Below are 25,180 nucleotides of genomic sequence, written 5' to 3'. Positions count from 1 at the left end.
ATATCATAGAACCACACCACATGATTCATTGAACAGATAAAAGATTACGGTTGCAGAAATGTTGAATCAATTTTAAAATGCATAATTGGTTTAAGACTGTAAAAAAATAATCAACATAAATAAATCAGAAGAAAAATGTCTTCCTGAAGGGAGATGCCACCCCCTCTCCCCCGAAACCTATAATCACAGCGTCATTAAAATGTTGACAAATAAAGTAGCAAAATGTAGAAGGTGTTTTCGATTGACCCGAGTTGACTCGTTTGCTTGCCGAGTCGTCACGGAGGCACAAAATGGCTGCTCAGATGTCAAACTTTTCTTCGCAAACAAAATGTCCGTTCTCCTCGTAGTCATCGCGGGTGACCACCATCTCCTCGTAGTCTGGATCGTTCGCCAGCAGCTTCCCTCCCTCCCAGGCATACGTGATGGGACTGTTGCAAAAGAAGAGCAACACATGCGTGTCACTACACACACAGCATTAGGGCGGGGCAATAACGTCCTTTAGTAAAATCTCAAATTGTATTAATTCAAATCCTATTTCCAATTTTGATCACATTTTCTCCCCTTCTCATGAAATTGGCATTACTCAAATCAAATTTCTTTCTGTTCGCTTTTACTCCCTCCTATGATTTGCTGTATTCCTCACGACACCAAACAAGCCGTGGTAACTTGCCTCGCCTTCCGTAGAAACAATCAAATTACTATGAATGTTTCTATCCAGATAATGTGAACTTGAATTAAATATGTCTGGGACAAGAGGTGCGACTCACTTGTTGGGCAACGTGACCTTGACGGGAATGTGAGCGGGAACCAGAGAGCGAAGTGCAGCCTCCAGGCGCTCTCGGAAGCCCGGAAACAAAACGTTGCCTCCGGTCAGGATGATGTTGCCGTACATGTGAGGCTGCATATCTGCGCGCGGGGACACACACACACACACATGTACACACGCTCTTTTAGCCAAGCCACACACTAAGAGGCTACTAGCATGTTTGTGTTGGCCTTGGAAAGGTCACGGAAAGAGCCCCATTTCCAGGATGTACTCCACAAAACGCAGCGATTGCATTCCAAGGGATTGTGCGTTTATTGTCGGGGGCTGATGATCAGCACCAATATTTGTCATTTTGACGTCGATTTGGGTCAGCCTTTTTCAAACAGCCAAGAAGGGATCAACAAGTTTCACGTCGGAGAACTCTTTCTCACGACATCAGAAGACAAAGCCAAAATTGAACGAGACCTTCAGACAGGGACTGGACAGAGTCCACGATGGCCTCGGGAATGCCCATCTCCTGGATGCCGATGTCGGAAGGGTGGAAGAGCATCTCGGGAACGGCGAAGCGCTCGTTGGCCAGCCTGAGGATCTGCTCGCCCGTCTTGTACTTGCCGCTCAGCACCACCTGGTCGGCCGGCTGGCAGACAAGGCAAAACGAGAGAATGACGGCCGGCGCCGACAGCGGGGCCAGGTCGGGCAAGAGCGCGCGCTCGCCCACCTTGCAGAAGCCTTTTTTGATGGCGCTGAAATCGGGAAGAACGTAGTCTCTCATCACCGTGTTGTCGTGTCCCTTCAGCCTGGAAGCAGCAGTTCACGTTCCCCACCACGTCCGACTTTCTCGTAAGGTCAAGCAAACGTGAAGCGGACGCCGGTCAAGGTCTTACTGTGCGATGGCCATGTCCTTGTAGAAGTCCTGGGACACAAAGCACACGTCCTCCTTCACCTGGTTGATCACGTGGGTCTCGTCCATCACGTGCAGCTGCCTGCAAACGTGCACGCACACTTGGCTCAAATCGTGACGACAAACTCTACTCGGTCTACTTCGTCTCGATGACGCGGCCTTACCGATAGGAGATGATTTCTTTCAGGTGGTTGGTCAGCAGCTTCCCTCCGACATTGATCCTAAAAGGAGGAGGACGACAGTCATCATCACCATCACCTGCCCCCACCCCCGCCACCTCCCATAATGATCCAGCCCAACTCTGGGGTGAGAACGAGCGATGAGATCATGGATGGCAGAGCCGTTGTTGCGTGCGCTCACCTGCGGATGGCGTCCTTCATTCTGCTGCCACGGCAGTAGGGGGCGATATGTGTGAAGGAGAAGCCGCTGTCCACCAGGAGGCAGCACAGCTGGTGAGGTTCCGAGCGGAAGTATCCTCGAGCACTGAGAGAACCCGCTGACCAACAAAGAGCGCACGCATGCCGCCGTCAGCATCCGGCTGGCGCGCGGCAGCCGCCTTCCACACTCACCGTTGATCCTGAGAGCCGACTGGAAGCGGTACTCCTCGAACAGGATCTCGTTCATGGACTCCTGGATGGACGTGAAGTTGAAGTAAGGCTCGCTGATGACGATGCTGCAGTCCGCAAAGTCCACCTGGAGACAGCGTCCAACATGACGTGCGCCGCGGAAAGAAGTGCGTGACGAAGACGAACGCGAGGAAGATGGGCAACCTTGAACATTTCTTTGCCAAACAAATGATCCCAAACTTTCCTCTGGACGTCCCAGTTGACCAGGTAACCCTGAGGAGAAAAGAAGGCAAATCATATTTTTTTCTCTTCCAACATGTGGCCACAATTTGAATGTATTTTGCTGTAAACATTTTCAAACACGGCCCTTTTCTGACAAGTTGCCACTTGACTTTGTATCCTGTGATAATGAGTCACTTAAGGTTGTCAAGATTTCCAAATGGGTTTGCAAATCGGCATCAATTGAAAATGATTTCTCAATCGTGAATAGAGAGATCCACGTTGCGTATGTGGAAGTGAACCGCCGCCCAAAAAAATATTCACAATGTGGTTGAAATTGGACTTATTTGTGTTCAGGAATTTCAGATTTCTAAAAAGATTTACAACAAAATGTTCAAAATGTGAACCTTCTGGAAGGGCAGGATGTAGAAGAGCGCCGATGGGTCTTTGATCTCATCCAGCTGGTTGGCGGTGAACGTTTTCATCCGGGAGGTCTTGGAGCGAAACTGGCAGTTGGGAATAACACTGGAAAACAAACGCGGACACAAAAGCTCACCAGTGGTTGCTTAGGCCACTCTGGCAAAGTCCCTTTGCAGGGATGGCAAACGCATTCCCGACTTCACGCTCACCACAGACAACCATGTTTTGGGGTTTTTTCCCCCCTGGGCCAGCGATGATGCCAATTGCAGTCAAAAGGAAAATATTGATCATTCCTTACAATCTAGTTAAGCAATTTAAGGAGTGTTTCCTCATTCTCGGCTATTATTTTATTGTTTTGTTCAGGCAGGTTTGGGTGGGAAATGAAAGCATACGACAATGTTTGCGATGGACTGCAGATGCACGTTAAGTGAATGCTTGAAAGTGTTTCTCAACGTCTTTGGTCGGAGGCTGACTGCAGAAGGAAAAGGATTGCTGAGTTAAAGTGACGTGCTAACAGAAGCTAACCCGAAATGGCTCACCTGACTTGGTCAGAGCTGTATCCAATTTTTGCCGTGTAGGCCCCGTTGTCCAACACTAGAGTGGCCATTTGGAACGTAAAGTAACGCCTTAAGGGGACATTTCATCAAGTCAACTTTGCTCCCGAATTAGAGCGTCGCAACACAAAACTTCCAGCGTTCATTCATATCGCGCTCGGGTCATTTCCGCTTTGTTGCGATTCTCGACGCTAACTGGCCGATGCGACAGCCAATCAGAAGCGCCAAATAAAGTCCCTCAACCAAAGTCGTCCGGCCGGAAACACATAAAAACGTCCATACACTTGAAACGCAGTATTGGTGATTGCACCGCAAACAAACAAACAAACAAGCAAAAAACAAACAAATACATAAATATCATGAATCGTGAGAGTAAAATCATCTCACAATTGAGTTCAATTTCCAAAAAGTCAATTATTAAATGGTAACAGGCAAAAGTTAAATAAACTGTTTCTAGTAATATTTCAACGTGATGTATGAAACCATCAAATCATATCACCGCCTGCACGGACGAATGTAATGCTGCGTCCCAGGAAAAAAAGTGCACTTTGAATTGGGACGTCTGAGTCGTAAAGTTGGGAAAAAAGACCCCTCGATTTCACCAACCGGTACAATATGACGTCATGAGACAACGTGATCTCCATGGATACGCCATCAATTTGTTTGTTTATATATACTGTATATATATATAAAATGTGTGTGTGTGTGTGTGTTTCCCCCCAAATATTAATTTTTTTATTCCCATTTGATGGCCCCCGTGCAGACAGCGGCACGCCACATGGCACACAAATGTCGACACTTTCTTTTTTAATCAACACAAGAAAAGCAAGTAAGATTTTGGTAGCATTTTTATTTTTTAATGTCTGAAAAAGTCTATAATATTCACGAGGCACAATGTGAAGCCCTGCCTCACTTAGAAGTCAAATATATACAAAACGTCCGTCCATCTTCCTGCTGTCAATCATCTTCAAAGTGTTCATGTGCGACACCGTTTCACAAAAACATGTCGGTGGATTATGATGGCATCGTTGTGAATGTAGACAGTCGACGACATGTCGAGAAGAACGTAGCGAGCGCTCCCCCCCCGTCACACAAACGTAGTGAAAGTCGTCCAAGAGCGTCCCCGCTCGACATCTACATGATGCTGCCGATGTGTCTCGAGTGCGAGTCCGTGGCGAGCATGAGGGCCCTCTGGTCCATAAGGTCCCTCTCCCTTTCCAGCGCCGCCCTGTCCTGCTCCAGCAAGGAGCGTTCCCTCTCCAGCGCCGCCCGTTCCCGCTCCAGCCATTCCCGCTGCGCCCGCACCGCCGCCCACTCCCGCTCCAGTGCCGCCTGGTCCCCGCCGTCCCCCACCGGCGGCCCGGGAACAGGCTCGCCGTCCCGGTCGACGTGGCCCGGAAGGGGGGCGCCGCCGCACACCAGGCGACCCTCCATGGCGTCATTCATCAGATGGAACCATGGCCAGGAGGCGGCGCTCTCGGTCACGTTCTCCATGCCTGCGGGGGGGTACTTCAGGTCCTGGGGGGGGGGGGGTTGTAAGACAACGCAATGTCATCAGCACATCATTAGGAGGTGGCGTTGAAATCATGAGCACACCTTGAACCTGCGTTTGAGATTGTCCCACTTTTTGGCCACCTGGGAGGTGGACACCTTTCCCTGGAGGTCCAGCTGCTGGATGATGGACCTGACGGACAAACACAAACGAGATCGCAAATGGGATCACAACAGTCCGCACGGCCGCCGGATGGCGTGCCCCTCACGTACTGCCGGGTCGCCATCATGAACGCATGTCGGCGCGCTCAATCCGCAAACGTCGGGAACACTGCGCTGACGTGGCCAAATTGGAGTGTCACTGGAAGGTCCAGTGAGTCTCGGGTCGCCCTTTGTGGGGTCCCGAATGTGTGCGATAATCAAAATCTAAATAAAAAAAATGTGGACTTTAAAAGTTATCCCTCTTTATTATGCACTAAATTTGACACTTCAAACTATGACTTTGGATAATTGACTTATTTCATGTGCACAAAATTACACCGGCTGACACATTATCACATTATTAGCGGCTGCTCAATCGTCTTCCCCGAGTATTTTTCACTGGATCCATTCATCAATAATTCTTGACATCCAACAACAAAAAGGGGCGGAAGGCGGCGAAGCAGAAGAAGGAGAAGCGAGAGCAGCGGCGGCCTACGACGGCCTTCTTACTTCCAAGCGGCCTTGGCAGCGTTTCTCCTGCCGGTGAACAGAACCTCGTTGGCAGCTCTCAGGGTGATCAAGCGCCGAGTGTCCTGGTCGCTCACTGCGTCAAAAACAAATTGGGATTTGGCCAACAGCTTTTGAGAAATACGCAGCACGTAACTAACCGTCTTTGTTTTTAGGTTAGTTTGACGGGCAGTCGGCGGGGGACACTCCGAACCGATCGCAGGGCACACACAGACAACCGTTCTGACTCATAGTCACACCAAGGGACAATTTCGAGTGTTCCATTAACCTGCCATGCACGTTTTTTGGAATGTGGGATGAAAGCGGGAGTACCCGGAGAAAACCCACGCAGGCACGGGGAGAACATGCAAACTCCACACAGGAAGGCCGGGGTTGGAATCGAAGCCCGCACCTCTGCACTGTGAGGCCGACGCGCTAACCAGTTGTCCGCCATGCCGCCCGCAGTCATAATAATAATAAGAAGAATAGTAATAGTCATCAAAATATACATTTGTAGGAGAGCTCGGTAGGGGCGGCGCATTCCTCGCCGCTGGCGTCGATGTAGGTGACGTTGGCGTCCGAGAGGCCGAGGTCAGCGGCCGTTTGGGTTTCGTCCACCTCGCGGGCGGCCATCTCCGCCGTCGGTGCGGTGGCCGAGCCCGAGCCCGAAACGGTATCGTCCTCTCCGCTCCATACCGGCGCCACCTGGGCCCCTTTGCCCGCCAGGCGACCCTCCAGGGCGTCGCTCATCAGCTGGAACCACGGCCAGGATGCCGCCCCGCTCTGGGGCTCTGCCCCACGAGGGGGGAATTTCAGATCCTGGACCAGGACCACACGCGACATTTTGTTAGGGACCGGGCGTGGGACAGAGTCCAGCAGGAAGACAAACAGGGAGTGAAACAGAAAGTGGGGGTGGGAGAGAGGCAGGAAGCAGGCGAAACAGGACCTCAAGCGGGAAGACAAGTGAAGTGAAGTGAGAAGTGGCAAAGGAAATGAAATAAAGCGGAAGTGAAGCAGGCTACCGTAGGAGGTGAGGTCACCTTGAACTTGGTCTTGAGGTTGTCCCACTTCTTGGCCACCTGGTCGGGCGTGATCTTTCCCGTCAGGCCCATCTCCTTCACGATGCCCCTGCACAAAAGCGGCGCGGGTGAGAACGGAGGACGCTCGGGTCCGTCGCCCGCACGCTCGGCCCGGACCTCCAGGCGGGCTTGGCGCTGTTCCTGCGTCCTGTGAAGAGCGCCTCGTTGGCAGCTCGCAACTCCACCAGTTTCCGTATGTCGTCTTCTGTCACTGGCCGGCACACACGCCAATCAAACGATGTCGGGAATGAGAAAGGTGTCCGTAAGGACCAAACGTGAAGGCGGCCGCGGTCTTACGTTTGTAGCTTAAGTCGGACACGCTTCGCTGGAGTTCTCCCAAAGCCGAAGAAGTATTTTTGTCCCGGCCGCAGACAAGCATGTCAATCTCCGACTCGGTGAAGAACTCGGCCATCCCGGCGCGACTCCTGCGGGCTCGCTTCCTCGGCGCCGGGGTCAACATTTCGCAGTCTTCGTCCTCGGCGACGACGACGGGCTCGAGGGCGGGCGCGGCGCCGGCCAGGCGGCCCTCCGCGGCGTCATTCATGTGGTGGAACCACGGCCACGAGCCCGGGTTGGACTCCGCGCCGGGCGGGGGAAACTTCAGCTCCTGACAGACGAGAAAAAGGCTGCCGTCGTCGCTCTTACAGCCTTTTCACATAGCGTGCCATCGACGAACCCGTTTGCGGCACGTGTGTGTGTGACGCGAAGGGTGTGCGTTTGCCGCCGGCGTGGCAAATGTTGGATACGGAAGCAACGTGTCCTGGGAGAGGCCATCGGCGGACAATTGTCATTATGTGCTAAACGGTGCCACGAAGATGCAAAGCTTGCTCTTGGCCCAGATGCTCGACTCCTTCTTGTGACTATTTGACAAATGCGAAAAGCGCATCGCTCGACAGACCACGTGGCGTCATGATTATTTTTTTTTTTTGGGGTTTCTCGCATTTCAAAAGTGGCTCCGATGCCATGTTCAACTCATGCATCGCCGCACACCTTTCTATTTGTCAACTGAATCCGACTTTTTAGAGCCAGCGACAAATCGATTCCTCAAGCACCTTTTTTTGAACACGAATGTGTGGAAAACCGTCTCGGCCAGCTTGTTCGTCACGTTCGGCTTTGTGACAAACACATTCCTGTAGATGGCGGCGTGGCATCGCTTTTGATGAGAGAGCAGCACCGCATTTAATTTTGTGGCCCTGTTTTTTTTTTGTTTTTGTTTTTTTGCGCATGAGCTAACGAGCGTGTGTGGGATGACCTCACCTTGTACCTCCTCTTCAGGTTGTCCCACTTCTTGGCCAGTTGCTCGGTGCTCATCTTGCCCTGAAGGCCCAGCTCGTGAAGCACGGCCCTGCCAAAACACACCGCTCGTGACATCACAAGACTGTCGGCTGAAGATAAGGAGCCAGCCCCCCCCCCACAAGTCCGCAGGGTGGCATGCATGAGGGCCACCGGGACCAAACGTCAGCACTTCTGCCTTGTTTCCGTTGAAATTCAAGTAATCCACTGTCAGCGCATCCGCGGCTCGCTCCTTCTGGCTTTCTCTTTTTTCTCTTCCACTTTCCTCCTTCAGATGTCATTTTAAAGCACTTTTAGCGCGGGTGCACGCACACGTGCGGTCACGTGACCACCTCACCTCCACGCCGGCTTGGCCGAGTTCCTCCTGCCGGTAAAGATGGCCTCGTTGGAGGCGCGGATCTTGATGAGACGCTCCGTCTCCGCTTCCGACACTGCCGGCGCACGAAAAAAGGGCCGTGATGTCATTGCGCTGCATGCGGTGACATCTTCGCAACATACGACAAGTGGAATTAAGTGTGGGGGGGTTGATTGGTCGAGCCTGGAGTGTGGGGCACAAGGATGACATCATCGAAGTCGTGTTGAGTCAGTGCCTCGGACGCAACCCGACTGTAGCAACGCAGCTAACCCAATAGCACACACACCAAAATAACCATAAATCGGATGGGACATCTTTTTAATGTCTCGCTACAAAATATATCGTTCGATAGCACCGCTCCATATGTGAGGTAAAAGAGATGTGGAAAAAGAAATTTACCCCCCCCCCTCCCGAAAGGAAGATATTAATTGCTAACACTTACATCGTGTTTAACTGCTTTCAATACAAATGTGTTTAATAAAAAAATTGTAAAATTGCAGCAAACATGATGACATCATCACATCTCACACACAATGACATCGCATCGAAGGGCCAATAATCGGCCGGTATGATAATTGTTCAAACTTTTGACGCATAAGGGCGTTTGTCTTCTTTTTTTTTTTTCTTGTTTATGAGATCAATTTCAAATAGGGTAAAACTATTTGGAAATGTTCAGTGAACTTTTTGCGAGCTACTGCTGCACTGCCTGCGCTTTTTCTTGCGCCAAGTGAAAGATTCAAGTGGAATTGTACATGACATGTACAAGACATGCTTTACACTCGTGGTTAGAATAAGGGAAAAAAATAAAGATGTCAAATGAAATGTATTATTATTATTATCTATTAACGACGGGACTCTTATCACAACAACTTTGATCGCCATCGCATCACACGCGCATGATGACATCATCGGTCGGCCTACTTTTGTAGGAGCTCTCGCTCATCCTCCTCCAGCCCATGGGGAGACCCTCAGGAGGCTCGACGGGCTCGGCGCCAGAGCCGTCCTCGTCGGTGCTCTCGGCGGTGACCGAGTCATCCATCTCGGTCTTGATGAGGAACTCCAGGATGTCGTCGTCGTCCCGCCGCTGCCTGTTGTCGAGCGCGCTCAGCACCATGCGACTGTTGTACAGGCGACCGTGCATGGCGTCGTCCATCAGGCGGAACCACGGCCAAGACTCGGCCGCGCCCCCCGCATGATCCCAGCCCGCCGACTGGTAGGGTTGCTTCAGGTCCTACTCCGGCGGCACACGCGCACATAGGAGGAGGTCACAGCGGGCCAGCCGCTGCCAACGTCGCAGTCGTCCTCTTACCTTGTATTTGGTACGCAGATTGTCCCACTTTTTGGCGATCTGCTCGGCTGTCAGTTTCCCCTGCAGGTCCAAGCCCGTCAAGATGGTGCTGGACAAGAAAGAGCAGCTCACGGTTCACATTCGCATGCCGTGCAACATGTTCATTCCCACGATATAGCAGTCGGGAGGTGTAGTGAGGAGAGCTCCTCACAATTCAAATCAAAGGATGGGAAAGTCCTGAGTCAGGTGCCTCGGATCTCAACGCAGCCACAGTGTGATTGTGTGTGTACCTCCAGGCTTTCTTGGCGGAGTTTCTCTTTCCGTTGAAGAGAAGTTCGTTGGAGGCTCTAAACTCGATCAGCCGCCTGACGTCATCCTCGCTCACTGCAGAGGTCAAAGTTGAAAGTTGAGCGGCTCGAGGAAGTAAGGCGGGCAGGAAGGAAGGTTGGCTCTTACTTTTGTACGAGCTCGCCGTCATGTTGGGGCTGCAGGAGTCATTCGTCGTCGTCAAGCGGCGCCAGGCGGCCGCGTGATACCGGGGGACTTCCCCTAAGTGCGAAATGCTAAGTAGCCGCTCGGACGCGGCTCCGGTCCGCCCATCACCGAGCTGGTGCGTCCGAACCACATACCTGGACCTCCGCTTGGACCTCTTCCTTCCTTCCGACTAGCCTGCTAAGTTGCTAAAGCTCGCTAACGACCGGACGTCGGAGCGGACCGCTGGTGATTGACAACTCTTGTCTCCTAGTCAGTCGGACGTCCTTCCGGCACCCACGGCAACGGAGTGGACCCCCCCCCAAAGACGGGCCGAATCGAACGGACCTGTGAGCGCCGGGAGCGCTCGATGATCCGCGGTGGGTGGAGGCCCTTGGTCACGTGACCGGCACTTTCGCGAGGCGGGCGGGGACAGACGGGAGATCGCTCCCACTCATCCCAGCATGCTTTGCGGAGCCTTTTGGAAATCGCTGCAGTGAGCAAAGCTCGACGTTGCTTTTCGTTTGCCTTTTGTGTCCGGCCCGCTAGGTTGACTGATTACAAAGCAACGTTGTATACATTACGGCTATATACAAAAAGCGTAGCCTCACCATAGCTACCGTGAGTGACAAACATCAAAAATGACTTGTTAGGAAAGAACACCCAAGAAATGGCCATCGGCCAGTCGGCACAGCAGACTTCTTTTCAGTCAAGGTCTATTAATGACAAGCCACCAAAGTATTATAGCATACAGTTACTTCTTGTTTGGTCATTTCAAAGTAAAGTTCAAATTCAATAAGAAATATTTGAAAACGCGGAAGGAATTTGGAGATTCTCATTTTGTGTAAGTGACATTTGTCGATTAGTAACAAGATACATGACAAAGGAAACGTCTCGTATCAATTTCTTTTCGATCAAGTGGTATGTTCACTTTTTTATCTATTTTCAAGGGCTTATGCCAAATAAATGTTTACCCTTTGGACCATAATCCCATTAAAGATGCTTAAAACGTGGCTCACCAGGCATTTGGGTGCATCCCAAATTTTGTGTTGCTAGTCAAAAAGACAAAAACACACCAAAAAACAGCTTAGTAGTGAACACCAAATCATTTGAGCAAATGTATTATTTCAATAGTGCAGATCAAACTGCTAACTCCTCACGTGACTGCAGCCAAAAAGTGGCTCTCACGTTCACCTTTTTTCCCCCACCCATTTTGCAAGCCATCTTCCGTTGCTCACGGGAAAAAAATAACCACCTGCTGCGTATTGTTTGTTCCCCACCCTGGTGCCAAGGAACTACAGTATATATTGGTATTGACCCGGTATCGGCAGATACTGAAAACACTCTGAATTGGACTCAGGTTCCCAAAACGTAAGATCGGGATGTCCCGAGTTTTCAAGATAGCTCATAAAATATTTGGTATTTTGGAGGACTGGAACGGATGAACTGCGTTTCAATGGGGAAAAGAAATTGAGATACAATCGCTATCATGAAACCACTTCAACTCGTATCTCAAGACCTTGTCATGAGGGTCCAAACACATGTGGAAGCTCAATCAACTTTGCACAAACATCAGGCCCCGCAAAAAAAAAAAAGTAATCCATAGTAATAATTCCAATGTTCAAGTAACTCAATGTGCCAGTATCCCAACAAGGCTGCTCACAGTTCGAGTTTTACAAACATCAGCTGCAATTTCAACTAGTTTTCCGATACAACGTTTGACAAAAATGCTGCCATTTTAGACACCGCTGTAACCGCACACACCAGGGAGGGATCCCGGTGCAATTTTACGAGCATCTAGAGTTTGTCAACCAGCTTGCTAAACAAGGACACGAGTCTCTGCGTGCTCTCCAGCTGCTCGAGTCCGACATCGAATGCCATCAAGTTCTGGCAAAACCTGGTCGGCTCCACCCCTTCCTTACCATCTCCGCCGGCCGCGCGCTGATTCTCTGCCATTTCCTCGGCATTTGCGAGCAGTGACCCGGACCGGGCCGCCTCTTCCCGGGCCCGATCCAGAAGTGCCCGGTCCCGCTCGAGGAAAGCCCGGTCCCTATCCAGAAAGGCCCGGTCTCGATCCAGACACACTCGGTCCCGCTCCAGCGCCGCCCGGTCCCGCTCCAAAACTGCCCTCTCTCGCTCCAGCGCCGCCCGCTCCCGCTCCAGACCTTTGGAGCGTGGGCCCAGGCCCCGCCTGTCATGTAACTGGTCACGCTCGGCGGGGCTGCCGCAGGCCGGCGCCTCCGCATTGTCGCTGTGAACGGCGTCCGCGGCGAGGCCCTCGGGCAGCAGCGTGGCGTACAGCGCGACGTCATGGGGCTGAAGCTGGCTGCCGGCGTCCGGCGGCACTTCCGTCTTACCGTCACCGCTCGCCTCCGAGACGTCCGCGCTCAACACGTTCTGCGGAGCTGGAGAGTGCGTAAGCAGCGTCAAGATGTTTCACCATCAAGTTGACTTCATGTACATTTTTTTTGCTCGGGACAATGAAGCCGTCATACATCCATTCCCAAAAGTATTAATCCCTTTCCGAGCGACGCGTAAACAATTTAACGCCCCCGAAACGGAAATTAAATTTGCGGTTCTGGATGAATCCACCTATCGTCATCCTTTTCATTGTCATCCTCTCCCCGCCCCCGCCGTCGACTGAAATCAATGTCAAAGTGTCTTCAGGCTCGCACTGTCAACATCGCAGCTCACCTGTTGTCTGGCTTTGGTCACGCAGAGGTTGCTCGTGTGGGCCCGAGGGATCGCTGACGTCAATTTCAGTCGACAGCAGGGGGCGTCGGAATGTAAACAAGAATCCTCACAGTGATGAGGAGTATTTGTCTATGAGCCGCCGAATTCACGATATAAAACCCTCCACGTCATGAATGACGAATCATTCAATCATCATTCGTTTTCCTACTCCTAAATCATTGCGACGGACTGTCGAGCTGAAACAAATTCTCAAACGCTCCCGAAACACAGATACAGATATGGAGAGTTTTTAGTGGACTTTGCACACCCTCCATAAGCGAGAGATGCCCAGCACAACTTTCACGAGGCATCCGTCCGTGCGTCAGTCTCACCCGCGACAACGACCTCGCCGCACTCTTCCGCTTCTTCGTCCGAGCCGAGCGAGGCCGCGTGCGCCGCCAAGTCGCCGAAGGTGAAGTGAGGCACGGTATTGTCATCGGCGTCGTCCAGCACCGACGGCTCCAGCGGTTTGCCGCTTGCGGCCAGATGCCCGCTCGCCGCCTCGTCCATCAGCTGGAACCAGCGCCACGAGGGTCGCCCCGGCCGCTCCATCCCTGCCGGAGGGTGCTTCAGAACCTGCGCAATGGGCAAATGAGGCAGCGTCAGCGACACAAAGCAAACCATCCCTTACGTCTGTGTCGTGGCGACCGATGGGAGAACGCGAGTGACGCTTGCACTCCACCGACCCGGTACTTCTCCTTCAGGTTGTCCCACTTCTTCTTTAGCTGGCGCGCCGACACCATCCCCTCGAGGCCCAGCTCCTGCCGGATGGCCCTGAAACAAATGCCGCATTAACATTTGTCAGCAAGCATGACGACCAGACGGACTGACCTCCAGCCCCGCATGGCTGAGTGCCTCTGTCCCGTGAAGATGGCGCTGTTGGCGGCGCGAAGCTCGATCAGCTTCCTGATGTCTCGCTCCGTCACTAGTGTAGACACACGTGCACAAGGTGGTCACGTGAAGAGCTGCCTGCAACTCACAGTTACTTCCGTCATCCATTCATCCGTCAATGAATCGGACTGGGAAAAAAAAATCCTTTCGTGAAAACTAGATTATTTCAAATTGACAGCGTAGAAAATCCACAAACGTAAACTGATAACTCAGTTACCAGTTTGGTCCGCCAACAGCAATCAGAAAAATCTCCTTTCATGGAGGACGACTGAAATCTGAGATGTAGACAATTTGAAATTAAACAAAGGCGTCAAACGATTTAGCGATTTACTGTGACACCTCATTTCTCCAGAGTCGATTTCTTTCAAGGTGCATCGATTCACAGGTCTCAGTTTGCGACACACCCACTATGCATAAAACGGGACTCGACGTGACACAGAGGAGGTGTGACCGATTGAATTCCGAGGATCCCTGCATGTCCCGGAATGTGTGTGTGTGTGTGTGTGTGTGTGTGTGTGTGTGTGTGTGTGTGTGTGTGTGTGTACACCTAACTTTGTGTACACAGAGTTGCAAAGTGGGTATACAGTTATAAAAAATAAAACACGTACTATACTCATTTTTCTTCTATTGATAGTCTAGAAAAAACGACATTCGTCAAATAACGTCACTAATTTCCATCTAACACGACTGGATACCTACTTTTGCACCCCTCTGTAAAAATACAGGTGCAGACATACGATGTGTACATCATAAATGCACATACAAAGAGTACATGTTAGCAGACGCATACAAACACGCGGACAAAGACGCGCATTATACAACACATCACAGATATACATATTTAAACATGTACAAACGATGACCACACACACGATAGACATGTATACAGTATACGTACAAAACACACGAGTACACCTGCACACTAAAAAAAACACCGAAGACATGCACGCTAAACACGTTAATCCACACTCGTCACTGCGAGAACCAACGCCTCAGCAGCGCGTACAAAATCCATCTCGACTTTCTCGCGTGTCGTCACTTGTGTGGCGGAACATGTGTCAAGAATATCAATCAAATTCTTACTTCTGTAGGAGAACGACATGCTGGAGTCGGGAGGCGGCCACGGAGCGGTAGCAGCGGGGCGTCTTCCTCGCTTGTTAATCAAGTCTGCGCTAAACTGCGCTGCCATCTATCGGCCGAGCAAATGAACTGCGTCAATCACCACAAACAACGTGACAATATCGACCGCAAGTTACAACACGGATTCGTTCACACTGTGACGTACAGCAAGGTTCACGAGGCACAGGAGTCGGTCATCCATCCATCCATTTTCCGAACCGCTTGATCCTCACTAGGGTCGCGGGGGGGTGCTGGAGCCTATCCCAGCCGTCTTCGGGCAGTAGGCGGGGACACCCTGAATCAGTTGCCAGCCAATCGCAGGGCACACAGAGACAAACAACCATTCACGCCCACACTCACACCTAAGGACAATTTAGAGCGTCCAATCAGCCTGCCACGCATGTTTTTGGAATGTGGGAGGAAACCGGAGCACCCGGAGGAAAGCCACGCAGGCCCGGGGAGAACATGCAAACTCCACACAGGGAGGCCGGAGCTGGAATCGAACGCGGTACCTCTGCACTGTGAAGCCGACGTGCTAACCACTGGACTACCGGGCCGCCCGGAGTCGGTCATAAAAATCTAAATATGAACCAAAAATAAAAGATTAGCCAATATTTCAATTTCGACCGTCGGAAGATTTCTTTTGTCTTCAAAATTTCGAATTTTGCTTCAGTTAATTCAACAATGTAATGGCAAAAAAACATCAATATCATGCCAAGTTCATGCTGTTTTTTCCCCAGAACTCTGCGAAAGAACTTTGCTGAAAAAGTAAAAAAGATGAGGTCTGACCTTTATATTTAATACGTTATGAACGCCTCGATGCTGAAATTACCCACATGTACGGGATCGTATCTGTACGAGTTATGACTATTTTCTTGGAGACAAACACAGCCAATTCAAATACAAGTGAACGCCATACCTTATTTGGGAGGCAGCTCCTCCTCAACCAGCCGAAGCTCTCCCTCACGGTTGTGCATGAATATATGAATAAAAATATTAAAAGTTAAGATTGTCAGTCTTTATTAATGAGAGTTCAGAACATAAACTTCAAAACATTAAGTACATGACCCAGTCCTTTCACTCATTTCCCGGCTACTTTGCACAACGAACCAAAACAATTCAGTGTTTCACAAGCTTTCCTTGGCTCACTTAAGGAAGAACCTTTTCCAGAGGCATGAGTCAATGCTACGCATTACGAGTATCTTACAAACTATGGATTGAACTGTCCGTCTAATTGTTGATTGTTGTTGGAAAGCAAAAATGACAGTTGGACCGCAGGAGGTGTGGACACGCGCCGGAGAGCACTTCCTGCTTTCCTGTTTCAGTCGGCAAAGTCAGCCAGGACGATTTCCTTGAGGGAGGGCGAGGAGCCAGGGTGTCCGTCCTCGGCCACCGTCAGCTCTTCCTGCAGGCGGGCGACCGGCCGCCCCAGGCTGTGGCCGACGTCCACCAGGAGACGCAATAGAGGCGCTCGGTAGCGCCGCATCCCGTAGCGCCGAACCGGGGGCAGTGCCCGTTGGGCGGTCGCCAGCGCCTCCCGGGGCCGCTCAAGGTCACGGTGGCACACGGCCATGGCGGCCAGCGTGGGCACCGCCCATGTGCCGCTCTGCCTGGGATGAGCAAACACAACCGCGATAACACTCACAACATGAAGCAGGTGCCTGCCGCAGGCCACAACTCACATCCACATGCTCACACAGAGGATGCAGAAAATAAACGGAGCTGATTGTGATAACAAGAGTGCAAATGTACTTTTAATAACAAATAAATCCGGTCAGAGATCACCCTTTTTAAATCATTCACTGTCAGGTATTGTGGAGCCTTTTGGCATTTGTAAGACTCAGAAAATATTGTGGTCAATGGTTACATACATCCCGAATCAACCAAGTGAAAGAATAGAGACTCTCCTTGCACTGGGGGAAAAAAAAGTAGGATTCTACCTTTTTTCTTTCTTTTATAATGAGCAATACAAAAAAAGGTAGGCTGCACAAATTTCCCAAATGCTGATGATCTCATTTCTAAAATGGGACATTGATGCCATCTACTGGTGGCTGTGCATCAGTAAAGTTTGAAATTTTTCGCTGGAGCAGCATCGGATGCGCCGCCACCCACACCCGTTGAAAAAAAACAACAAACGTATTTGTCAATGTCGGTGAATGTTGACGGCAGAATTTTTGCGCAGATATCTGCTTATGACAAAAGTAAATGCTCCCATTGATATCTGTCTTCAGCTGCCACAAATTGGCCAAATTCGCATCGAAAAAATTTTCTCCGTTTTTTTTTTTCAGCCGCGAGCGTACCTCTGCCAGGGCAAAAGCTTGTCGTGGACGGCGAGGACGGAGTCGAGCTGCTCCAGGGCGTCGGCGTAGCGTCCGGCGCGCATCAAGACTCCGGCGAGGGCACGCTCCTGCTCCGTCAGGAATCGGACGAAAAGCGGCGAGTGGCCGCAAACGACGAAAGCGCAGCTCAGGTAGTCCTGCAGCGCTCGGCCCCAGCCGCAGAGGCGCGGGCCTGGTAGCTCCACCCCCTCCAGCTCCTCCCCAAACTCTGCCTTCAGCCGACGGTGAAAGCAGGAAAAGTGGGCGGAGCTCCGCCGCACCGTCACATGATGAGGGCTGAACGTTCCCGTGGTCAATAGCGCCACCTGAGGACGGGCAGGAGGACATTGCCATGCAAACCAACGTACGACACGTCGCAATCTCAGCGCACTCCGTTATACAGTCTTCCTTCACTTTTCGTGGCTGATATGTTCAATGATCCCGGCGATTGGTGAATTTCCGTGAAGTGGAGGTTGATTTTGGGGAGGGATTATCCGTCCTTTTAACGTCTTAAATTTAGTCAATGTAACTTTTAAAATACAAAATGAAGAATAAACACCGGAGCTGTACGTCCTTGTATTTGACGGCAGAAGTGTTTTTTTTTGTCTCCTAGCTGAAGAACAGTCGTCAAGGCAACTATCTTTCGGTTCTCAGAGGAGCCAAGAAGTTGCTCTCAGTTTCCAAAAGGTTGGTGAGCCTTCCTTCCTTTACACAGTTTGGGGTGTGACTGACCTCCACTTGCGTGCAGCAGGCGTTTTCTTGGTCTTGTTGCACGTCTGACACGTGGAAGAGAAGTTTGGGATGCATCTCAGAGCTTTTCATCTCTCGAAACTGCTGCTGAAGTTCCCTGGTGGTCAAACATGAATCTCCTGGCGGACGCACGCACACACACACACACACACACACACACACACACACACAGTGAGTGTGTGTTAAGATGCCTGTTGAGTTGCGATTGAAGAATTTAGCTGTCACCTCGTGACTGCTTCGCGGTGTCCATGTCTTGATGACTTTCTGAGAAACTGAAACATCTTCACTTCCTCTTCGCACGCGTGTGTGTGTGTGTGAGAGAGAGAGAGAGAGAGAGAGAGAGAGAGAGGGAGAGAAGCATGAAGAAGTGAAAAAAGTTAGTCCGCTAGCCTGCTCGCGTTAGCTTGCGTGTTAGAATGTTAACATACGAAGTCGAAACATGTTCGGCAACGCAACTGACTGAGGAAGAAACTAATTAAACAAGTAACCATCTAAGCAAATAATTAATTAACAAATCACTGGCCAACTAACCAGTCAACCAAGGCACCAACTAATGAACTAACAACTTGTTGATAGCGTAGCATGGTTTTGTTGTGTTTCTTGACAAACAAAACAGAACAGCCAACCTTCAAACTCGCTCTCCCAACTCGCTCTTCCACCTGAGCTCGACCAACATGCTGGCGGTTCCCCGCTGGTAACTGGTGACAGCAACAAGACTCCAGCTGGTCACCAGCTATGACCGGCTCCGAGCAACACGTTCGCCTTGCCGGGCAGCTGTGGCTCAGTTCAGAGAGCAGCTTGCCGAGTGACCAAAAATTCGAATCTTGGCTTTTTTGTTTTGCTTTTGCCGCTGGTCTAAAGCCAAACCCTAACCCTAACGCTAACCCCCTAATCTTAACCCTAAGCCTAGCTCAGAAACATAGCTAAACCATGGGAGCACTGCCAGTCAAAGTCCAACGGGTTTAAAGGGAAAGTAAAGTAAAAAATAAAATAAAAAAAGTTCTTTTAGTTTAGTCTAAACACAGTATTCAGATTCAACCGAACTTGAGCGGCAAAATCCACCCGCTTTCATCCACCTCGAGGGGCGGCCATCTTGCCACTCGCTGTCGTCTAAAAAAATGCCGCTCATCACAACACATTTTGACCTCCAACAAATATAATCGCCTTGATTCGTATCAATAAAGGAACATCTTAAAAGCATTTTATTCATTTCACCAAACAACTTGACGCAGAGGTATCTTCAAATCACGCCACATTCATAAATAAAGCGAAATGTTTATTCGCCTATGATCAAAACCGCTTGGTATGTTCTGACATTCGCGGTCCATTTCACGGGGTCAGGCACAGCCTGGCCAAACTCAGAAAATGGGTGTTCACGGTCTTCTTTCCGTCCTCCAGTTTTGCGGTGGTTGTTTTTCTGAGCCGACATTGACGAATGAAGCCAAGTGAACCGTTAGCATGGAGTTAGCCTTGACCATCGAAGGCCGCCCTGCCACCCACGTGAAATACGTCCGACTAAATGACACGCGTCACTTTTTTCCACCACTGCGACGAACCCTCGCTGACTGGCTAAGAGACAACCGAAACGGGCGACGGAATCATTTCCATCTTTCTTGGCTAAACGTTTGTTTTGAGCGCTTTTCAGTGCGCTGGTGAATGAATTGCTGAAAAGACTTCAGTGTTCCATTTCACAAACGGACGACACGGTTTCGGTCGCATCGGCCACCGCGCTCAATCGCCCTTTGTGTGTCTCTTTGTGTGTGTCTTTGTGCGTCCAGATGTGTGCGTGTGGAGGAGGACGAGGAACAACGGCGCATTGTGGACGGCCGCCTGAGTGGAAGCGTCCGTGCGGCTCGCGTGTTGAGTGGAATGCAGCAGAAGAAGAAGACATGTCGCCGCGCGCGGATCGAATCCTGGTCCTGGTCCTGATTATCATGACGACCTCCGTGCGCCAAGGTGACTCAGTTGACACTTTTTTATGGGGGGGGGGCTGAGCGAACACTTTTCGTTTGCATCACAACTCGTCTCCTCTCAACATGTCTTACTTGACAAATAATGTACTGTCATGCCGAATGCGCGAGGGCGTCGCTTCAGCGTAGTGACGCGACTGCTACCATGTGCCGCAGGTAGCGCTCTCCGCTGCTACAAGTGCTCCGACTACACCGGCCGCTGCGAGAACGTCCACGAGTGCACGTACGAGGACGCCTGCCTCACGCTCAGCGTCCAAGGTCGGCCCGCGCCGTGACCTCAACCGGCAGCACTCACACTCGCGGGTGTCCGCGTGTTCATCAGATAGTCGTATACTGTTATATGTGCGCTGTGAGTTTGAGGCGCGCCCGCGTGCATGTTTCTTGACGCGTCTTCGTGTTTGTGACGTGCGTGAATGCGCGTAGGCGGCAAGACGGTGCGGCAGTGCATCCGCTACACGGACTGCGACAACTCGCGCCTGTCCCAGATGTTCCCGGCCATGCCGCCCTTCTCCTACCGCTGCTGCAACAACAACCTGTGCAACTCCAGCGGTGCGCTGCGCGTGGCCCCGCCCGCCCCGCTGCTGCTGATTGGCTGGCTGCTGAGCGCGCTCGTTTTCCGCCTGTAAGGTCACGTGACCTCGGTCTGCTTTTCATTAAAAACTAAATCAAAAGTTTGTCCTCTCTTGTTTCAAGTTGTCTGGAGTCCAATCACCCCCACGCCCATGTTTGTGTGTGTGTGTGTGTGTGTGTGTGTTAATGTGCGTGTCGGTATGCGTGTTTCACTTGTGCATGTGTGTTCTTGTGTAAGATCGGGTGTGTGTGGGCGTGCCAATATCAGTGTGTGCGTGCGTGTATCTGCACGTGTTTTCCCACACACACACACACACACACACACACACACACACACACACACAAATCCAAGCAGTCCCCCCGCCCCCCCATGTCCCAGCGAACAACTCCTGGTGTCGGCGCCCCAAACAGAAAGCGCCTCAGTCACCCGTCCGGCGGCCGATGACCTCGAGCGGCACGGGCTCCTGGCCGGACCTGGGCTCCGCCTCCTCCCGGGCGGGGTCGTACCAGGATCGGGAGGCGGCGCCCTCGCAGGCCCGCCCCCCACGCCGGAAGCCGCCCCTCCCCGCCCGGACCAGCCCCCAGCCCTGCGGCCGCCCGTCGGCATCTGCGCCATCCTCCCGGATCCCGCGCGTCCGCTCCAGCTCTTTGGCGCTCAGCGCCGACATGCGCACGGGAAGCGTGTTGCCGAACTTGGAGTAGTCGACGCAGTAGCGGCCGTCCTCCTCGCTCACGATGGACACGAAGCGGCGGCCCCACAGAATCTCGTCGGGCGTGTACGACGTCCTGGCCTGCATGCTGATGCCCGTCGTCTCCACCACACCTGGGCGCAAACACAAATGCCGCTCAGCCGCAAATGTCGTCACGCCGCGCCGCGCCGCGGCTTTCGATTCGATCGGTCGCCGACGCCGCTCCCGACTCGCCGTTACTGGAAAATCAACTTTCAACATGGAAACGGAATCAAACGCCATTTTTATACGTTTAGATGTGTTCAACCAGGGGGGTCAAATTTAGTTTAGTTTGGGCTTCCTTGGAGGGGGGGGGGGTGTTTTAACTGTGAACTGAAATTGCCTCAATTTCATAAACACAGCAAATGGATGACTATCCTTTTGTAATCGGAGGCCACCCCCCCCAAAAAAAAAAAATTATATATATTACGTTCATTTTAAAAAAGGGATTGGCAAAGAAAAAAACAAAACGCTTGTGCAGTTTTCACAGCCGGAAGTCAAATCCAAAAAGAAGCACTCGCTTCTGTTTGTGCAATGAATCTAAAAGGCGACACCTGCGCAACTACAGGCAGCCATCTGTCACACGTCCCCAAGAATTTGGCTCATTTGAAAAATGGGCGGCCTCAAACAAAAGGCGCCACACACCACGAAATCAAAGCTGGAATTCTGAACTCGTGAGCAACTTCGGGGCGTACCCCACCGAACGCTCGAAGCGCTCGCGTCGATGCGAACTGCCGGCGCTAACGGTCACCGCGTCTACTTTTTTTTTTTTTTCAGGGCTCTTTCCACAAAGGGGCGCTAGTGGACCTTCCAGGATGACGATGACCTCAAGGTCAGCGGCGGCCAGCGAGTGGGCCGAAAGGTCGTAGAGCGGACTTCCTCTCTCCAGCGTGTGGCTGACGATGAGCGGCGACACCAGGAAGATGCCGTTGCTCCTCAGCGGGTTCTCCACTTGGATGTCCAGCTGGCTCACCGGGATCACTTCGCCCTCCGACGTCACGGTGCGACGGATCACCTGCCGCGGAACAACGTGACAAGGTTCTCAGCCCGTCGGAATGCCGAGTCCGGTTGCGAGGGCCACGTCGACTCGCGGCCCTCGACACCTCCCTAGGAGATGCTACGTTAGCTTTTGGATGCTAATGAGTTTTGATGATCATGAAGCAAATGAGCTGGGCGCCAAATGACAAGCCCTCACCTGGAGCTGCACGGTGGCCGAGATGATCATGCTCTTGCGCAGGTCGCCCACCCTGAACATGAAAGTGGGCCGCCCGTCGCGGGGGGCCACCACGGCGTTGCGGGAGAAGATGAGCGTCTCGGCCCGTCGGTTGGCCTGCGCCGTCTTCATGAAGATGCAGCCCAGCATCACCGCGTTGATGATCAGGCCCAGGATGTTCTGCACGATCAGAACCACGATGGCCCCCGGGCACTCTTCCGTCACCATGCGCCCGCCGAAGCCGATGGTCACCTGGACGCACGATAAGGTGCTCGTTCGCCATCGCAAAGCGACTCGTCGGATACGGCGGCGAGAGTCGTGGGTTTAACGGATCGCCCCAATAATTGACGGTGAACAGGTGATCAAAGTCCAAACAGAAAACGCTGGTTACAACGATTCAGGGGGAAACGAGGAAACAACAAAAGGCTGACCGAGCGTCTCACCTCAGCGCTTCGGGGCGATAGATACGATTGATTAGCGTAGCTATGCTAGGGAATAGTGTGAGGATGCGAAAGCCGCTAATCGCGTGGGCGGGCGAAGCCGTCAAGAAAAGGCCAAAGGTCCAACCTGGACTTCGATGGAAAAGAGGAAGGCGGATGCGAAGGAGTTGATGGCGGTAACGCAGGGAATCGTGGGCATCTCGGGCGTCTGCGCGCTGCGGTGCCGAGGCTGGAGATCCCCGTGGGCGAAGGCCAGCAGCCACCAGACCATGGCGAACAACATCCACGAGCACAGGAAGGCCGACGTGAAGATCAGGAGCGAGTGCTGCCACTTCAGGTCCACCATGGTGGTGAACACGTCCTGGAGGAAGCGACCCTGCCAAGCACCGCGTGCGCCAACACCGCGTCAACGGGAACACCTGCACTCCGTCATTCCAAATTAGTGTTAGAAGCATTCTAATTTGATTTCATTTGTTCACACCGTTCTCTTTCTATACTACAAATAACAGAACAACGTCAGCGATGTACAGTATGGTGTTAGGCCAGGTTAGGACAGGTAGAACAATGACATGCCCTTCCACTAGAGGGCAGCAGGTACGATCAAACCGTGATCCATTATGTGATCTGCTCATCCCCAAGAGGATTTTTTTTTTCAGTGATGAAAAAAAATGCACCATCGTTTTATTCATAGTGTGTGAATCTTATTCGTTACAATTGGTGAAATGCGCAAATACGCCTGGTGATTTGTTGGTCAATGTTGAGCTACGTTCAGTTAGGATTGGGGATGGGCGAACTGTGTATGATGCCTGGTTCGCCCCGGGGACTATGACTATATAGCAGGGGTCCCCAAACTTTTTCCTGTGAGGGCCACATAACTTTTCCCTTCTCTGATGGGGGCCCGGTGTCAGTTTGTAACAGAAAAAGTGTGACGATCGTAGGGGAGCTTAAAAAATTTATTGTTTTCCAGCAAGCCACACATAACCAAATAACCCCTTCCAGGTTCTTTACAGAAAAAAAGTCAGGAAACAAATAATAACACTATTAATGAAATAAATAATAACTAAATAACTCTCTCTGGGTACTTCATAGAAAAAAAAGCCATGGAACATTAACTTTCTGTTGTGCCATGCACAATCTTAACAGATAAAAGTTCAGCTCAGTTGTCAGAGGAGAATCTTGACACATATGAGCAGTCTCTTAAAGTTCTTGTGTTCCTTCCTTATAATCCTTTTGTAGGTTCCAGTAGGCTTGTAGACACCGCTGTTTGCAGTTAGGGGGTCTTTGGGGCGCTTTTAACACAGTGACGGGTCATTTTGACCCGAGGACAACAGGAGGGTTAGAGGGCCGGGCCAAATGTGCTGACGGGCCGTATCCGGCCCGCGGGCCGTAGTTTGGGGACCCCTGCTATATAGTATACTGTAGGTAAAAGCGGCCCTGGAGGTCACTCGTGTATGTTGGGAAAACGGGCAACGTTAGAGAATGCTTAGATCATACAAGAGTGTTTGCAGAAAGTGGTATCTCAAAGCATCACCGTCGACTGAAATAAGGACCGCCTCTCACTCAAACGATTTCCTCGGATAATGTGCGGGCCAGCAGCGTTGTACACTTCTACGATTGTTCCGTCGGATGACGGGCAACACCTTCTGCCATCAAGTGAAAGGCCACTGAATCGTTCTGCCGGTCACCGCGCGTCGCCGGAATGGGCAGACCAACAACCGCTGACGGCGCGTGCGTGGAGAAGAGCGGCGGGCGATCTGCTGACCTGCTCCCTGATGTTCTTGTGCGCCACGTTGCAAGAGCCCGTCTTGGTGATGAAGCGCGCCCGCTGGCACCTGGAGCGCTTCCGGTTGGGATGGTTGCGCTCTTCTGCCAGCCGGGTCAATAGGAAGCCGTCTGGCACCAAGCCCTTCCTGGCCAACATGCTGATGACACACGCACGTACCCGCACGCGCACACAAACACACTTTGCTGTATTCATCATGTTTCTGTCACATATGACACCAATACCATTTTTAGTCCTTGCGTTTCGGTCCCTCGAATGATTATTATTATTATGAACGTTATTATATCGTGAGTTCAAGTCAATGAATTGCTCCTGTGTTCAAAAGAATCGTGAGAATAAAACACACAATAATGGATGGCACTTGCTGTGTTTTTCTATCAATTAGACACGAGCGACAAGAGCAGTGAGCTGATCACGTTCCAATTTCGCCTTTCAAATTATTTGACGAACGTGGAAAGATGAACGTCACGCCTCATTCGTTACCTGACGACCGGTCGATCAAAAATGGAATTGTTCAAAGTGCTGTATTTGCGGTCTCCATCGTTTCGCCCTAC

The 25,180-nt window shown here is 51.5% G+C and overlaps 6 protein-coding genes across 8 annotated transcripts; 1 reads left to right on the top strand and 5 right to left on the bottom strand.

Annotated features, from left to right (window-relative positions):
- Nucleotides 1-56: 56 nt before the first annotated feature.
- actr6 (actin related protein 6) lies at nt 57-3,601 on the bottom strand. Its single transcript, XM_086108584.1, has 11 exons — nt 3,412-3,601; nt 2,860-2,977; nt 2,438-2,506; nt 2,237-2,360; nt 2,028-2,163; nt 1,832-1,888; nt 1,651-1,749; nt 1,485-1,563; nt 1,232-1,403; nt 768-906; nt 57-428 (listed from the first exon to the last, which is right to left on the bottom strand). The coding sequence occupies exons 1-11, from the start codon at nt 3,477-3,479 to the stop codon at nt 299-301; spliced, it is 1,191 nt and encodes a 396-aa protein (XP_085964710.1). The 5' UTR covers nt 3,480-3,601; the 3' UTR covers nt 57-298.
- A 655-nt stretch (nt 3,602-4,256) lies between these two features.
- LOC147206954 (uncharacterized) lies at nt 4,257-11,078 on the bottom strand. The gene is made up of 14 exons (XM_086109443.1): nt 10,270-11,078; nt 10,097-10,189; nt 9,931-10,024; nt 9,662-9,749; nt 9,274-9,583; nt 8,335-8,428; nt 7,962-8,049; nt 7,002-7,311; nt 6,822-6,915; nt 6,666-6,753; nt 6,135-6,444; nt 5,629-5,722; nt 5,023-5,110; nt 4,257-4,944 (listed from the first exon to the last, which is right to left on the bottom strand). Exons 2-14 carry the CDS (start codon nt 10,116-10,118, stop codon nt 4,561-4,563), a joined length of 2,064 nt encoding a protein of 687 aa, XP_085965569.1. The 5' UTR covers nt 10,119-10,189; nt 10,270-11,078; the 3' UTR covers nt 4,257-4,560.
- Nucleotides 11,079-11,216: 138 nt separating this feature from the next.
- Nucleotides 11,217-14,902, bottom strand: LOC147206953 (uncharacterized). Its single transcript, XM_086109444.1, has 5 exons — nt 14,819-14,902; nt 13,676-13,769; nt 13,531-13,618; nt 13,177-13,420; nt 11,217-12,516 (listed from the first exon to the last, which is right to left on the bottom strand). Exons 1-5 carry the CDS (start codon nt 14,835-14,837, stop codon nt 11,909-11,911), a joined length of 1,053 nt encoding a protein of 350 aa, XP_085965570.1. The 5' UTR covers nt 14,838-14,902; the 3' UTR covers nt 11,217-11,908.
- Nucleotides 14,903-15,857: 955 nt separating this feature from the next.
- Nucleotides 15,858-21,033, bottom strand: snx20 (sorting nexin 20). 3 transcript variants are annotated; one of them, XM_086109883.1, is made up of 5 exons: nt 20,890-21,033; nt 18,148-18,214; nt 17,905-18,041; nt 17,155-17,498; nt 15,858-16,464 (listed from the first exon to the last, which is right to left on the bottom strand). In XM_086109883.1, the coding sequence occupies exons 2-5, from the start codon at nt 18,170-18,172 to the stop codon at nt 16,176-16,178; spliced, it is 795 nt and encodes a 264-aa protein (XP_085966009.1). In that variant the 5' UTR covers nt 18,173-18,214; nt 20,890-21,033; the 3' UTR covers nt 15,858-16,175. The 3 variants fall into 3 exon arrangements, with proteins under 3 accessions (XP_085966009.1, XP_085966008.1, XP_085966007.1); XM_086109882.1 differs by lacking the exon at nt 20,890-21,033 and adding an exon at nt 18,549-19,121; XM_086109881.1 differs by lacking the exon at nt 20,890-21,033 and having other exon boundaries at nt 18,148-19,121.
- cd59b (CD59 molecule (CD59 blood group) b) lies at nt 17,450-20,566 on the top strand. The gene is made up of 5 exons (XM_086109885.1): nt 17,450-17,536; nt 17,786-17,859; nt 19,701-19,878; nt 20,049-20,150; nt 20,316-20,566. The coding sequence occupies exons 3-5, from the start codon at nt 19,701-19,703 to the stop codon at nt 20,516-20,518; spliced, it is 483 nt and encodes a 160-aa protein (XP_085966011.1). The 5' UTR covers nt 17,450-17,536; nt 17,786-17,859; the 3' UTR covers nt 20,519-20,566.
- Nucleotides 19,102-25,100, bottom strand: kcnj11l (potassium inwardly rectifying channel subfamily J member 11, like). The gene is made up of 5 exons (XM_086109877.1): nt 24,606-25,100; nt 22,971-23,219; nt 22,386-22,655; nt 21,998-22,205; nt 19,102-21,285 (listed from the first exon to the last, which is right to left on the bottom strand). Exons 1-5 carry the CDS (start codon nt 24,822-24,824, stop codon nt 20,882-20,884), a joined length of 1,350 nt encoding a protein of 449 aa, XP_085966003.1. The 5' UTR covers nt 24,825-25,100; the 3' UTR covers nt 19,102-20,881.
- Nucleotides 25,101-25,180: the final 80 nt, after the last annotated feature.

Source organism: Hippocampus guttulatus, chromosome 4 (genome assembly GCF_054856545.1).
Source record: "Hippocampus guttulatus isolate MCC_2025c chromosome 4, RoL_Hgut_1.0, whole genome shotgun sequence".
Classification (NCBI taxonomy): Eukaryota; Metazoa; Chordata; class Actinopteri; order Syngnathiformes; family Syngnathidae; genus Hippocampus; species Hippocampus guttulatus.
This window is presented reverse-complemented; position numbering and strand designations above follow the sequence as displayed.

Coding starts and splice junctions, on each gene's coding strand:
- actr6 (XM_086108584.1), bottom strand. CDS start 3,479: ATGGCCACTCTAGTGTTGGACAACGGGGCCTACACGGCAAAAATTGGA. Junction 2,507..2,859: donor ACATCCTGCCCTTCCAGAAG/GTTCACATTTTG, acceptor TTTTCTCCTCAG/GGTTACCTGGTCAACTGGGA. Junction 2,361..2,437: donor TTGGCAAAGAAATGTTCAAG/GTTGCCCATCTT, acceptor CGCTGTCTCCAG/GTGGACTTTGCGGACTGCAG.
- LOC147206954 (XM_086109443.1), bottom strand. CDS start 10,118: ATGACGGCGAGCTCGTACAAAA. Junction 9,750..9,930: donor TCCGCCAAGAAAGCCTGGAG/GTACACACACAA, acceptor TTTCTTGTCCAG/CACCATCTTGACGGGCTTGG. Junction 5,723..6,134: donor TACCGAGCTCTCCTACAAAT/GTATATTTTGAT, acceptor TTTTTGACGCAG/TGAGCGACCAGGACACTCGG.
- LOC147206953 (XM_086109444.1), bottom strand. Junction 13,619..13,675: donor TCAGCCATGCGGGGCTGGAG/GTCAGTCCGTCT, acceptor CATTTGTTTCAG/GGCCATCCGGCAGGAGCTGG. Junction 12,517..13,176: donor CGGCGAGGTCGTTGTCGCGG/GTGAGACTGACG, acceptor CGCACTCTCCAG/CTCCGCAGAACGTGTTGAGC.
- cd59b (XM_086109885.1), top strand. CDS start 19,701: ATGTGTGCGTGTGGAGGAGGACGAGGAACAACGGCGCATTGTGGACGG. Junction 19,879..20,048: donor GACGACCTCCGTGCGCCAAG/GTGACTCAGTTG, acceptor CATGTGCCGCAG/GTAGCGCTCTCCGCTGCTAC. Junction 20,151..20,315: donor CCTCACGCTCAGCGTCCAAG/GTCGGCCCGCGC, acceptor GAATGCGCGTAG/GCGGCAAGACGGTGCGGCAG.
- snx20 (XM_086109883.1), bottom strand. CDS start 18,172: ATGGACACCGCGAAGCAGTCACGAG. Junction 18,042..18,147: donor CACCGCGAAGCAGTCACGAG/GTGACAGCTAAA, acceptor TGCGTCCGCCAG/GAGATTCATGTTTGACCACC. Junction 17,499..17,904: donor CCTGCTGCACGCAAGTGGAG/GTCAGTCACACC, acceptor GCCCGTCCTCAG/GTGGCGCTATTGACCACGGG.
- kcnj11l (XM_086109877.1), bottom strand. CDS start 24,824: ATGATGAATACAGCAAAGTGTGTTTGTGTGCGCGTGCGGGTACGTGCG. Junction 23,220..24,605: donor ACAAGAACATCAGGGAGCAG/GTCAGCAGATCG, acceptor GGTGCTTGGCAG/GGTCGCTTCCTCCAGGACGT. Junction 21,286..21,997: donor GGTCATCGTCATCCTGGAAG/GTCCACTAGCGC, acceptor GTTTGCGCCCAG/GTGTGGTGGAGACGACGGGC.